This window comes from Cibotium barometz, chromosome 5 (assembly GCF_041138505.1).
Source record: "Cibotium barometz isolate CiBa-2024 chromosome 5, ASM4113850v1, whole genome shotgun sequence".
Lineage (NCBI taxonomy): Eukaryota > Viridiplantae > Streptophyta > Polypodiopsida > Cyatheales > Cibotiaceae > Cibotium > Cibotium barometz.
In genome coordinates, this window is record NC_141050.1 from 7,876,327 (window position 1) to 7,889,899 (window position 13,573).

Below are 13,573 nucleotides of genomic sequence, written 5' to 3' on the forward strand. Positions count from 1 at the left end.
CATATAAAAGTAGTAATAGTGATACAAATATAAAATGAATTGATTAACCTCATATCTACTTATCGATTGAGAAAGTGGTGTTAAAGGTCCCTATAAAATAATAAACTCACCCAATTTCTTTAAAGATAATAATAGTCTAATATAAATGATAAGATAAATGAAACGAAATAGTAAAGAGAAACAAAATTTGCTCACAGAAGGGATGGACAAAACTCACCCAAACTCTGAAAGTGCTCTCTCTCTCTGTCTCCGTCTCACACGCGCTGTATCTAATATGCTCGGTTCACTCACTTGCTCACAACATAATCCTACTCCAGCCATGAATGGTCCCCGAAAGCTATGACATCGATACCTCCTGCAATCCTGCTCACGAGCATCCATGGCGTCCATCCAAAGTCTGGGTTGCTTGAGGCCCAACAACTGCTGCAGCAGCAGGAACAACGAGGCTAAAACTCTTCCGTTTTCTCCTCCTGCTGCGTCTGCTTCGTGGTGTTGCTCTAGTGCGGGAGCCATTCTCGCGCTTCAAAACCCTCCGGAGAAGAAGAAGGAGAAGGAAAAGAAAGAGAAGCCGCGCACTTTCCTGTTGGGCCTGGCAGTCTCTGCCATAACCGAAGTCCTACGCCTTTTCAACAACTACAACAGCAAAAGGTGCACGAACCCTCATTTCCCTGTGTATGTGTGCATAACTTCTATGCAGGAGCTAACATGTAGCATTAAAGGCCATTTATCGTCTTCCAAAGGACTGGAGAGGGCTAGAATTGAGATTTTGTAAATTGACCTGATGAGAGAATGGCTATGATGCCGGCCTATAGTATCAATATTGTTGTTTTCCCATGGTGGAAACTGGATGTTTTCATTTATTTTAACTGGTTGGAACACGCCCCCCACACCACACCACACCCCCCCACCCAGCACTTGTACAGAAACCTGACACCCGAGCAATGTGTAACCTACCATGCCTGTCTGTTTTGAAGAAGGGATGTTTCCTCATATGACTCGACCTCTTGCGAAAGAAATATCATGCGAGTGCAAGATGTGATTGATGCACTTATGGTCGACTATCATCAGGCATACTTCCTTACAGGTCAATGAAGGGACCTGCATTGGACTTACTGAATACTGTGAAGAGAGGTTTCAATCTTTTAAGCTTATGAATATTCACATCAACCAATCCGGGAACATGTCAAAGACTGACTGTGGACTTGCAATCCTGACATTATCCAGGAAAAGTCACCAGTTTATTGTATGCTGAGGATTGCTACTTTGCTGATCCTACAATTGGTTTCATAGGTATGGGTTTCTCCATCAAACATGGTTTTGTGGAACTAATGGAGTACTAATTTTCAAAGTGTTTATGTTTTGTGATGACCAAATCATAGTAAATCAAATTAAGTTTTCAGCCCTTGGAAGATTTACACTTCTCCTGTCCTACGAAATTGTCAACGGCAAGGCCGATCACTTGATTCCACCCTCAAGTGTTGACACTATTTCCTCTAGCTCCTTCGCTAGCAGAGATTCAAAGTTCTCAACAAAGCATGTCAACAAGACCAAGGGTCTTTACTCGAGAATTGTCTTCAGTCAATAACTCATTGTGCTCTTTATCATATGAATGCCAGGAGTTGGAAAACAAAGTATATCCTGCCATTGCCCGTCGTTGTGTTCTACTGCTCTTCTCACCAGGAGTGAGGAGGACGAATGACTTGAGTTGAAGAGAATTGAGTTGATACCTCGTTTGCCTTTGCAGGAAGAGATTTGTATGAGCGCAACCTAAAGCTCCTAGTTCCGTTCTTGGAAGAGCCCTCCCTCACTCTTCTCAGCCTAAATGAGGTCAGCAACGAAACCCTTTGTGCCATTGGTTCCCCTTTTAGTTCCTCATACTTTTAGCTAGAAAGGGAAATTTGGTGCTTCTTTGAGTGTAAGCTTTCAACATGAAAATGGAGAAGGTTAGGAACGCCTTACAAGATTCATCACAATCTTCTGACTCACTTTTTGGGGTCATGTAAGGAGTCGGATGAAGGTCAGTCAGTACGGGCAGTTTGGCAATTAAGGTGCAAACTTAACATAGAGAAGTACTGTTTTTCTGGCTTATTTGATCTTAAAATGGAGCAATCACTGTGGGCCTAAGATTGCATACATTTCTCCCATACTAGGACCTATCTCAAGCTTCCTTGGCGACCTTTCATTCGTGTCGATGGGTCTACGCATTATGCCTTAGATGAAAATTTGAGGGTATGTAAAAAAAAATGGCTCTCTCTGTGAAGGGCTGCTTAGATTCTAGCTCTCAGGATTTTAACCCTGAACAGCTGATTAAGTTTTTGAGGTGATTTCAGATTGTAAAGCATATAGAAAGTTGGAGCATTTCCCCGTTGGATGCCATTTCTCAAATATTCAAGAGAGGAGACAATCCTTCTTAATCGGTTCCCTATTTTGGCAGCATTGTACTTAATTGTAATTCATTGTTTTGAACCTGCACAGATCTCACAGATGTAGAATGCCAGAATAGATTTTCATGCAACCCTTGAAGAATTCAGAGAATAAAAACTTTTTTAAACTTGATCTGAATATATTCAATGGCAATGCATAATAAACATAGCTCCATTGCATTCAGCAGGACATGTAGTGCGGCTTGATCTGTATGCATCACACCATCTTAATGAGCTTGAATTATGCTGGCGTGGCAGCAAACTTAAGCAGCTTTGCCTCTATCATCCTCCTCATGCAAACAACTTTGTTTGCCTTTGTCAAAGCAGTGCCATTTCATTGCGACTCTGACGGGGACCTCTCCTACCATTGAGACGGCTCATCAGTGTCTGCTGCCATTAATCCCCATGCATGAAATTGCAGGGGAAAATGTGTGAAGTGTCAAGACTCTAAGAAGGCAATCAGCAGCCGTGTACATTGAAGTCTCTGTCTCCCCCCCCCCCCCACTCGCCCCCTCCCTACATGTCGATATAATGATCTGAATTAGGCAAAAGTCTAGAACTATCCCTACAATATGTTAAGGCTTAGATGTTCTGTAAATTGCTTGTAGGACCTTTCATATTGCAGGGTATGTTGGTTCTCAAAATAGTTCGTTGTTATGAAACAGAAGGGAAAGGCTACTGGAGCAGGATGTTGATAAAAATCATGTAAAGACCCTTCATACATCAGGATGTGGATAAATCGTGTAAAGACCCTTCTTACATCACCTGATTCTAATGGCTGTGTGTGCACACAACACATGTATACGTGAAAGAAATACCATGACATTGGAATAAAAGAAATGTCGATGCACGTATGTGTCTGTGTGATATAACAGGAGACTGATATGTGATCAAATTGTAAGTGAAATAATATTTGAAATGTGTGTTAGAGGTGCGTTCACTTTGAGAGAGAGAGAGAGAGAGAGAGAGAGAGAGAGAGAGAGAGTGAGAGACACACACGGAAAATAAATTGTTCAATGACTAATTATAAAAGAAAAGTTGTTTGTGTCCAAAGTTTAAAAATTAATGGGTTCCATCATGATAACCTTCAAAACAAATTGACAAACTTAATTGCAGGTCCTACAACTTTTGATCTCTTCTCAAATGCTTCCAAAAATGTCAGTCATTGTCTCTCTCTCTCTCTCTCTCTCTCTCTCTCTCTCTCTCTGTGCTCAATATGCTGACATTAATCTAGCACTGGTGCATATCTTGTGAGGGTGCAATTGGTTGGTGCAAATTACTGGGTGGCCAGAGAGCATTCTTTTTTTGCATATTGGACTATGCTATCATGCAAGTTGTGGACTTGCTAGGGTGAACCCCCCCTTGCCCTTCTCTCAATCTACTTGGGATATGCATGAGGTTCTTGATATTCACGGTACGGGTGCTAGTGGTTGTACGAGTCATCACGGATGGTGTGAGGGCAAAAGGACGGAAGGACCAAATATACAAGAGATCAGAGTAAACCACACAGCGTGAAATATGTGAGTGCATATATATAAAAGAGTGAGTGCAGATATATACAAGAGTCCTCATATGAGAGATGACTCCAAGCAGAAAGAAGACCGGTGTTGAAGCAAAGAAGACGTCGGAGTTGAAGCACGGTCGATGACGAAGGCTCGCGTCGATGTGAGGCAAAGCACTTTGAGGTGATAGTGACAGCGGAAAAAGGTAACGTCATGACGATGATGGTGCAATCTCTGATAACACGGGTGCTGCGTACCTGAAGCAGAGAGGGTTGTCGACTAGAGTGGTGCAAGCTCTGGCGACACAAGTACTACATACTTGAAGTAGAGATGGCTGTCGTCCGGATGTAGCAGAGAGGGTTGCTATCCCCATGTAGCAGAGAGGGCTCAGAGAGGGCTGCTGTCTCAAAATAGCAAAGAGGGCTGTTGTCTCGATGGGCTATGCCAAAACGCGCAAGCTATGCTAAAGGTAAGCATGGATGTGAGCCCTGATGTAAGGTTGAGATAAATGTTGATATAAGTCTTGACGTAAGCCTAATGTAAGCGTAGATGTGGGCTGATGTAAAGCGTTGATGTATGCTGCAGGAAAATGCAGATGACTATTGAAAAAAAGTGTTGATGTTTACTGAACCAAAACGCAGATATAAGCTGATATGTAAACGTTGATGTATGCTCTGATGTAGGCGTTGACATATGCAAAAGTAAAACGTAGATGTGGAGCATAAGAAAGCTTGATGTAAGTGCCAATAATAGCCTGATGTAAGGGTGATGTGAGCCCTGCAGAAGGCGGCCTGGACCAGCATAGAAAAACGCTGAAGTGAGCCCCTCCTGAAGGCGACCAGATGGTACCTGATATGGCGATGAAGTGGTACATGAATGATGAGGTATAGGCAATGCTATATATAGTGAAGGGGGGGTGCTGGTTGTCACCATAAAGGTTTAGGCCGGCAACCAAGATATATAAAAAACCCAAAAATATAATATATAAAATACCCAGAAAGTCCCTTTTAGGGTTGGAAAAGTGTTGTTTCTTCACACACTCTCTCAGGCAAAAAAGGGGACCATGAGAGAAGATGAAAGAAGATAATGGATGCCAGGGTCTCACACAAACACAATGGCAGAAGGAATGTATCCCTCTCTGGAAACAAACTCTGATAAAGTTAGAGAGAGCGATCGTGATGGCAAAGGTGGTGTGGATGAGGTGATTTTCATGGGTCAATCATCTCCCAAAGTATGATCTTGAACAGGATTCTCCACTGAGTAAGAAATCCCATTCCCTATGTGGTCCAAATAAAGTTGTGAGAAGCATCTTCTGGTGAGAAGAATCTGTCCTCCGAGAGTGCGGTAGACAATCCATGCTGTGCGCTCTCGAGGTCTTCAATCCCTTTGCTCATGATAGCTCTGATACCATGCGAGGGCAAAAGGACGGAAGGACCAAATATACGAGAGATCAGAGTAAAACCACACAGCATGAAATATGTGAGTGAATATGTATAAAAGGGTGAGTGCATATATGTACAAGAGCCCTCATATGAGAGGTGACTCTGAGCAGAAAGAAGACCAATACTGAAGCAGAGAAGACGTCGGAGTTGAAGCACGGTCGATGACGAAGGCTCGTGTCAATGTGAGGCAAAGCACTCCGAGGTGAGAGTGGCAGCGAAAAAAGCTAACGTCGATGACAATGATGGTGGTGAAGTCTCTGATGACACGGGTGCTGCGTACCTAAAGCAGAGAGGGCTGTCGTCTTGATGTAGCAGAGAGGGCTGCTGTCCCGAAGTAGCAGAGAAGCCTGCTGTCCCAAAGTAGCACAAAGGGCTGCTGTTCCGATGTAGCAAAGAGGGCTGCTGTTCCGATGTAGCAAAGAGGGCTGCTGTCCCGATGGGTTGTGCCAAAACGCATAAGATATGCTGAAGGTAAGCACGGATGTGAGCCTTGATGTATGCGTTGATGTAAGGCTAAGATAAACGCTGATATAAGCCCTGACGTAAGCTCGATGTAAGCGCAGATGTGGGCTGATGTAAAGTGTTGATGTCTGCTGCTCTGCAGGAAAACGCAGATGACTATTGAAGCAAAGCGTTGATGTCTGCTGAACCAAAACGCAGACATAAGCTGATGTGTAAATGCTGATGTATGCTCTGATGTAGGCGTTGACATATGCAGAAGTAAAACGTAGATGTGAAGCAAAAGAAAGCCTGATGTAAGCACCAATAACAGCCTGATGTAAGGCTGATGTGAGCCCTACCGAAGGTGGCCTGGACCAGCATGGAAAAAGGTTGAAGTGAGCCCCTCCTAAAGGCAGCCAGATGGTATACCTGATATGGCGATGAAGTGGTACATGAATGATGAGGTATAGGCAATGCTATATATAGTGAAGGGGGGGTGCTGGTCGGTCACCATAAAGGTGTAGGCTAGCAACCAAGACAAAAAACCCCCCAAAAATATAAAATATAAAATACCCAAAAAGTCCCTTTTAGGGTTGAAGTGTTGTTTCTTCACACCCCCTCTCAGGCAAAAAAGGGGACCATGAGAGAAAATGAAAGAAGATAATGGATGCTAGGGTCCCACACAAACACAATGGTAGAAGGAATGTATCCCCCTCTAGGAGAGAAACAAAATTTGATAAAGTCAGAGAGGGCGATCGTGATGGCAAAGGTGGTGTGGATGAGGTAATTTTCATGGGTCGATCATCTCCCAAAGTATGACCTTGAACAGGATTCTCCACTGAGTAAGAAATCCCATTCCCTATGTGGTCTAGATCAGAGTTTGGAGAAGCATCTTCTGGTGAGAAGAATCAGTCCTCCAGGAGTGCGGGTAGACAATCCATGCTATGTGCTCTCGAGGTCTTCAATCCCTTTGCTAACGATAGCTCTGATACCATGTGAGAGCAAAGGGACAAAAGGACCAGATATACGAGAGATCAGAGTAAAACCACACAGCATGAAATATGTGAGTGAATATATATAAAAGGGTGAGTGCATATATGTACAAGAGCCCTCATATGAGAGGTGACTCTGAGCAGAAAGAAGACCAGTGCTGAAGCAGAGAAGACGTCGGAGTTGAAGCACGGTCGATGACGAAGGCTCGCGTCGATGTGAGGCAAAGCACTCCGAGAGGTGATAGTGGCAACGAAAAAAGCTAACGTCGATGGATGACGATGATGGTGGTGAAGTCTCTGATGACACGTACCTGAAGCAGAGAGGGTTGTCGTCCCGATGTAGCAAAGAGGGCTGCTGTCCCGAAGTAGCAGAGAGGGCTGTTGTCCCAAAGTAGCAGAGAGGGTTGTTGTTCCGATGTAGTAGAGAGGGCTGATGTCCCGATGGGCTGTGCCAAAACGCACAAGATATGTTGAAGGTAAGCACGGATGTGAGCCCTGATCTATGCGCTGATGTAAGGCTGAGATAAACGTTGATATAAGACCTGACGTAAGCCTGATGTAAGCGCAGATGTGGGCTGATGTAGAGCGCTCATGTATGCTACAGAAAAATGCATATGACATATTGAAGCAAAGTGCTAATGTCTGCTGAACCAAAACGCAGATAAATGCTGATGTGTAAACGCTGATGTATGCTCTGATGTAGGTGTTGACATATGCAAAAGTAAAACGTGGCTGTGGAGTAGAAGAAAGCCTGATGTAAGCGTCAATAACAGCCTGATGTAAGGCTGATGTGAGCCCTGCAGAAGGTGGCCTGGACCAGCATGGAAAAAGGTTGAAGTGAGCCCCTCCTGAAGGCGGCCAGATGGTACCTGATATGGCGATGAAGTGGTACATGAATGATGAGGTATAGGCAATGCTATATATAGTGAAGGGGGGGTGCTAATCGGTCACCATAAAGGTGTAGGCCAGCAACCAAGACAAAAAAACCCCACAAAAAATTAAAATATAAAATACCTAGAAAGTCCCTTTTAGGGTTGGAAAGGTGTTGTTTCTTCACACCCCCTCTCAGACAAAAAAGGGGACCATGAGAGAAGATGAAAGAAGATAATAGATGCCAAGGTCCCACACAAACACAATGGTAGAAGAAGGAATGTATCCCCCTTTGGAGACAAAATCTGATAAAGTCGGAGAGGGCGATCGTGATGGCAAAGGTGGTGTGGATGAGGTGATTATCATGGGTCGATCATCTCCCAAAGTATGATCTTGAACAGGATTCTCCACTGACTAAGAAATCCCATTCCCTACGTGGTCTAGATCAGAGTTTGGAGAAGCATCTTCTGGTGAGAAGAATCAGTCCTCCGAGAGTGCGGGTAGACAATCCATGCTGTGTGCTCTCGAGGACTTCAATCTCTTTGCTCAATCATGATAGCTCTGATACCATGTGAGGGCAAAAGGACAGAAGGACCAGATCTACGAGAGATCAGAGTAAAACTGCACAGCATGAAATATGTGACTGAATATATATAAAAGGGTAAGTGCATATATGTACAAGAGCCCTCATATGAGAGGTGACTCTGAGCAGAAAGAAGACTAGTGTTGAAGCAGAGAAGACGTCGGAGTTGAAGCACAGTCGATGAACGAAGGCTCGCGTCGATGTGAGGCAAAGCACTCCGAGGTGATAGTGGTAGCGGAAAAAGCTAACGTCGATGACGATGATGGTGGTGAAGTCTCTGATGACACGGGTGCTGCATACCTGAAGCAAAGAGGGTTGTCGTCCCCATGTAGCAGAGAGGGCTGATGTCCCAAAGTAGCAGAGAGGGCTATTGTTCCAATGTAGCAGAGAGGGCTGATGTCCCAAAGTAGCAGAGAGGGCTGTTGTTCCGATGTAGTAGAGAGGGCTGTTGTCCCAATGGGCTGTGCCAAAACGCACAAGATATGCTAAAGGTAAGCACATATGTGAGCCCTGATGTATGCGCTGATGTAAGGCTAAGACAAACGCTAATATAAGCCCTAATGTAAGTGCAAAAGTGGGTTGATGTAAAGCGCTGATGTATGCTGCAGCAAAACACAGATGACTGTTGAAGCAAATCGTTGATGTCTGCTGAACCAAAACGCAGATGTAAGCTGATGTATAAACATTGATGTATGCTTGATGTAGGCGCTAACATATGCAAAAGTAAAACGCATATATGGAGCAGAAGAAAGCCTGATGTAAGTGCCAATAACAGCTTGATGTAAGTGCCAATAACAACCTAATGTAAGGCTGATGTGAGCCCTGCAGAAGGCGGCCTGGACCAGCAGAGAAAAACGTTGAAGTGAGCCCCTGCTGAAGGCGACCACATGGTACGTGATATAGCGGTGAAGTGGTACATGAATGATGAGGTATAGGCAATGCTATATATAGTGAAGGGGGGGTGTTGGTGGTCGGTCACCATAAAGGTGTAGGCCAGCAGCCAAGACAAAAAACCCCCCCAAAAATATAAAATCTAAAATATCCAGAAAGTCTCTTTTTAGGGCTAGAAAAAGTGTTGTTTCTTCACAGATGGAGGTTGCAACTTGCAGGTGGGAGGGTAGGATCAATTTGTAGATGAATGGGTGAGCGCTTTCATCCTCTTACCACTCCAAAGGAGGTTGCACCACCCCTTTTTTTTCGGTAAGGTTTGAACCTTAATAATCAAGGCTCAAACCATACAAGAATAAGAATAAAGCGGCTAAGACGCTTAATCAATGTGTCTATTTGAGTGAATAAGAATAAGACACGTTAATATATTAAAGAGAACTAGTACTCAACTTGCATGTTGTTGCGCTATGTAAAAGATGTTAAGAAGCAAAACGCAAGAATGGAAGCTGGAATACAAAGGGTCAAATTAGGAATGGAAGTAGGAATACAAAGGGTCAAATCGATGGGATTTTTTCCTCTTATTTTTCAGAAATCCAGTATTTCTTTTTTCTCTCCTCTCCTTGTGCCTTGGTTGTCCATGGTTAATATGTAACACCAGATTCCATTTTAAAGAGCATTTCTATGGACTTAGATATAGTTGCTGATAAAATGGGTTTTAGTTCCCAAAAATGTATCCTACGTGTATATTTTCTAAGTAAAATGGATAGTAAATGAATCTTTCCAATAAAGGAATTGAAAAATCTTAGGCATTTTTTCATAATTCTAGGTGGTAAAGATACACTAAGTTACCATTTTTCAAGCACTAATTGGAAGCATGATGGAGTAGCTTGTCAGTGGTGGTAGATATTATAATGCTAGGGGGAACAATATTAGTGTAATTTAACAGGTTGAAATTAAAGAAAAACCAACCATATATTTTCTTAGCCCTTATTTTAATTTTAAAAGAAAGAAATTTTATACATTCTATTCACAAGACCCACGTTTAATACTTATTCTCATTATTACAAAGGCCAATTGAATTTATGAGTTGTCCTAAACATAATTGGCTTCATAATTTTTTATGAGTTGCTAGTAAAATGGGTTTTAGTTCCCAAAATTTATACTACATATAGGTTTTATAAGTAAAATGTACAATAAATGAATCTTTCAAATAAGGGAATTGAAAAATCTTAGGCATTTTTCATAATTCATTAAAAAAACCCCAAAATCCAAAGAGGACAAGCTCAAACAAAGCTATATGCAAACTAGGAGCTCCAAGGTTAAATTTTAAAGAAGGAACACAAGACACTTCGCTCCAAGAAAAACACAAGGATGTGTGCAGTAATCTGATTGCAGAGCATTGTCTTGGGTTGAGAACTATACCAACACTAAAGGGAGTTGTACCTTTTTTCTCAAACATTGCGTATTTTCTTGAGAGATAGCCACTAGAAGGAGGTCATCTCACAAGTGCCAAAATAGTTTCATTGATGAATAAGGAACTTGGTAGAATTAGTGCCTACCCAAACCTATACATGAGAAACTTGGAATGTCAATATGCTTATAAGGCCAGAGATTAGGCCACGCATTGCTATAAGAGGCCAAGAAGTTGCTATTGCATATGTAATATGTAATAGGTAGCTAAAATAGACAAGGCCAATGTAGACCTATCAAGAGCTCCCCTCCAAGTGGAACGAGCCAATAAGCTTAAAAAATCAACTTAATCAGATGGCAACAAGATACAACACCGCCAAAGGCAACTTGTGAGTAGGTACCTTGCTTTTGTGATCCAAGGAATTATTATGAGAATGAAGACAGTTCTCAAAGGATTCTATACTGAAATATAATGAAGATAATTCTCTAAGGGATTCTATACTTAAGACAATTCTTGAAGGGATTCTATACTGAAATAGAATAAAAACACTACAACAATCTTTGCTCAAGATAATCCAACAATTCTCGAAGACCGAAACATAGAGAAAACACTACAACAGCCTTTGCTCAAGATAATTCGAGACATCTAGAATATGGACAAGGTAGGATCCCATAAAATAATGATATCAAGAAGTGTAGCTAGAGACAAGGTTTTGTAATTTTTTTACTTGGATAAAAAACCAGACAAAGCAAGAACATAAAAGGTACATAGAGAAGCTAGTAAATCAAAACAAAAGGACAAAAAAAGGAAAAACAATGCAGGGGAAAAGATAAAGGGTGGGGGGATTAAGACCAAGATAAAGGGTGGGGGGATTAAGACCAAGATAATAAAGGACCTAGACTAGAAGCACTTGGAAGAGGCACTAAGATGATGATGATTCTTACTACTTAGTGACCTCTACTCTAAGGCAATGCTAGGAAAAGAGAGCACCAAGGCCAAAGAGGTAGGGGCTAGTCCAAAAGAAAGGAAGCCAAAATCTATGACAAGCACAAGAGCACAAGGATGGTCATGAAGGGAGAGTGGGCAAAGCGAACATTCCATCCCATTGCTAGTTTTGACTAAGACACTTTGCTTGTGCACATCTGTTGAGATATCGAGCTCGTCTAGTGAGGCGGTGGACACTGATGACCCGCCTGGGGGATAGGCCCCACATTTACACCACTGGCATGGTTGGTGAGATCATGGGAGATATGCGGCGAGTGGGATGACAGGCTGTGTGACAGCCATTCTAGAGACCGGCATAGTTATAGCGCCAGCTCATTTAGTCGGGTTCACACTATAGAGAACCCGTGTATGTATTGGTTGAGTACCTTTCATATTGTGTGTACTCTTATTCTTGTATATGGTGTGTTGAGTGTTGAGTAGAGAAGAAGAAGATTTTCAGCCTCTCATCTTGTGTGTTCTCTATTAGGGTTTTGTGAGTGTGTGTGTGTGCTTGCAAGAGCTCAAGCTCTCTTCCCCCCTGCATCTTTTCATGGTATCAGAGCCTGGTTCGTGCTAAGGGCTGAGCTGCAAGCAAGAGAACCACAGGAAGCGGTACGAGGGTAAGAGCTTCAACTACTCTTCCCTATTTGTGTTGGTGACTACACCCTTGTCGGGAGCTCTATGGGAGGCACCGGCAAACGGTCTCTGATTGAGGAGCTTTCTTCACGGGAGTAAAGCTATAGGGCAACTATATAGTCCTATTGGACTGCTATTTTCGGGCCGAAAACGCGTTTCGGGCGCGTCTGGACCTCCGTTTTTTAGAAAGCAGGCGATTTCGAGCACTGCGACGACGGGTAAGTCATCGATTCTCTGCAGAACTCTGTTTTAAGAATTGCAGGAAGACAGATTGACTGTGCAGACACTGTGGGTGCTGCAAAGAGGTCTACAATTGCCATTGGGTGTATGTATGCACATTGAAGTCACTGGTTGTGACATTTGAGAGTACTACAGTACCGCTGCAGAAAATACAGCATTTGTGCAGGAAAAACCAGAGTGCATTTTCTAGTAAAATTGTGTGTTTGGCAAGATGTCTAATGATGGCATAACAGAGATTGTGGCTGAGAAGCTGGATAAGAATAACTTCCATGCTTGGAGGTTCAGGTTGACGAATTTCCTGATGGGAAAAGGCTATTGGGACTACATAGAAGGTGAGCATGAAGAGGCACCGGAGATACCGGATATAAATCTGACTGCTGCAGATGTGAAAGAGTTTAAAGACTGGAACCAAGGAGCCAGGAAGGTTATGTATTGGCTCTCCATTAGTATACAGGACACCATGATTGGGCACATTCAGGATGCCAAGTCCCCCAAGGAGGCGTGGGACACCTTGGTAAAGCTCTATGAAACAAATACCAAGGCACGTAAGATACAGTTGAAGAATGAACTTCATACTGTGGAGAAAAAGAGCATGTCTGTGAATGACTATGCGTTGAAGATAAAGGGTATTGTGGAATCCCTTGCATCTATTGGTGTGTCAGTAGATGATGATGACAAGGTGGAAGTCTGTCTACATGGTCTCGGGCCACAATAGAAGGCGTTCAAGACGTCTATTCAGACTCGGGAAAACATTCCCAACTTTACAGATTTGGTGTCTATGCTGATTATCGAAGAGAAGAACTTGGGTGAAGACCAACAGTCTTCACAAAGCAAAAACAGTTCAGAGCAACAGGCCTTCTACACGAGTTCAGGAAGAGGACGAGGTAGAAGAGGCCGTGGACGCGGTCAAGGAGGTGGCCGAACAGGTAATCAGAATTATGGCCAGCAGCAACAACAACAACAACAGTCCCAGAATCAACAACAACAACAACACGCAGGTGGAAGAGGCAAATTCAGAGGCAGGGGGAGTCAAAGAGGCCGTGGAAATTGGCAAAGGCAATATAATGATGCACGTGAATGCTATTATTGTGGTAAGCCTGGACATGTGCAGGCAGAATGTTATAAGAAGCAGGCTGACATGCAAAATGGGAAAGTACAGCA

At 43.0% G+C, this 13,573-nt stretch overlaps 1 protein-coding gene across 2 annotated transcripts; it reads left to right on the forward strand.

Annotated features, from left to right (window-relative positions):
- Positions 1-229: 229 nt before the first annotated feature.
- On the forward strand, positions 230-2,897 carry LOC147638010 (uncharacterized). 2 transcript variants are annotated; one of them, XM_086797415.1, is made up of 7 exons: positions 230-648; positions 975-1,084; positions 1,225-1,290; positions 1,745-1,827; positions 2,005-2,048; positions 2,151-2,229; positions 2,331-2,897. In XM_086797415.1, exons 1-7 carry the CDS (start codon positions 380-382, stop codon positions 2,412-2,414), a joined length of 735 nt encoding a protein of 244 aa, XP_086653541.1. In that variant the 5' UTR covers positions 230-379; the 3' UTR covers positions 2,415-2,897. The 2 variants fall into 2 exon arrangements, with proteins under 2 accessions (XP_086653541.1, XP_086653544.1); XM_086797418.1 differs by having other exon boundaries at positions 978-1,084.
- Positions 2,898-13,573: the final 10,676 nt, after the last annotated feature.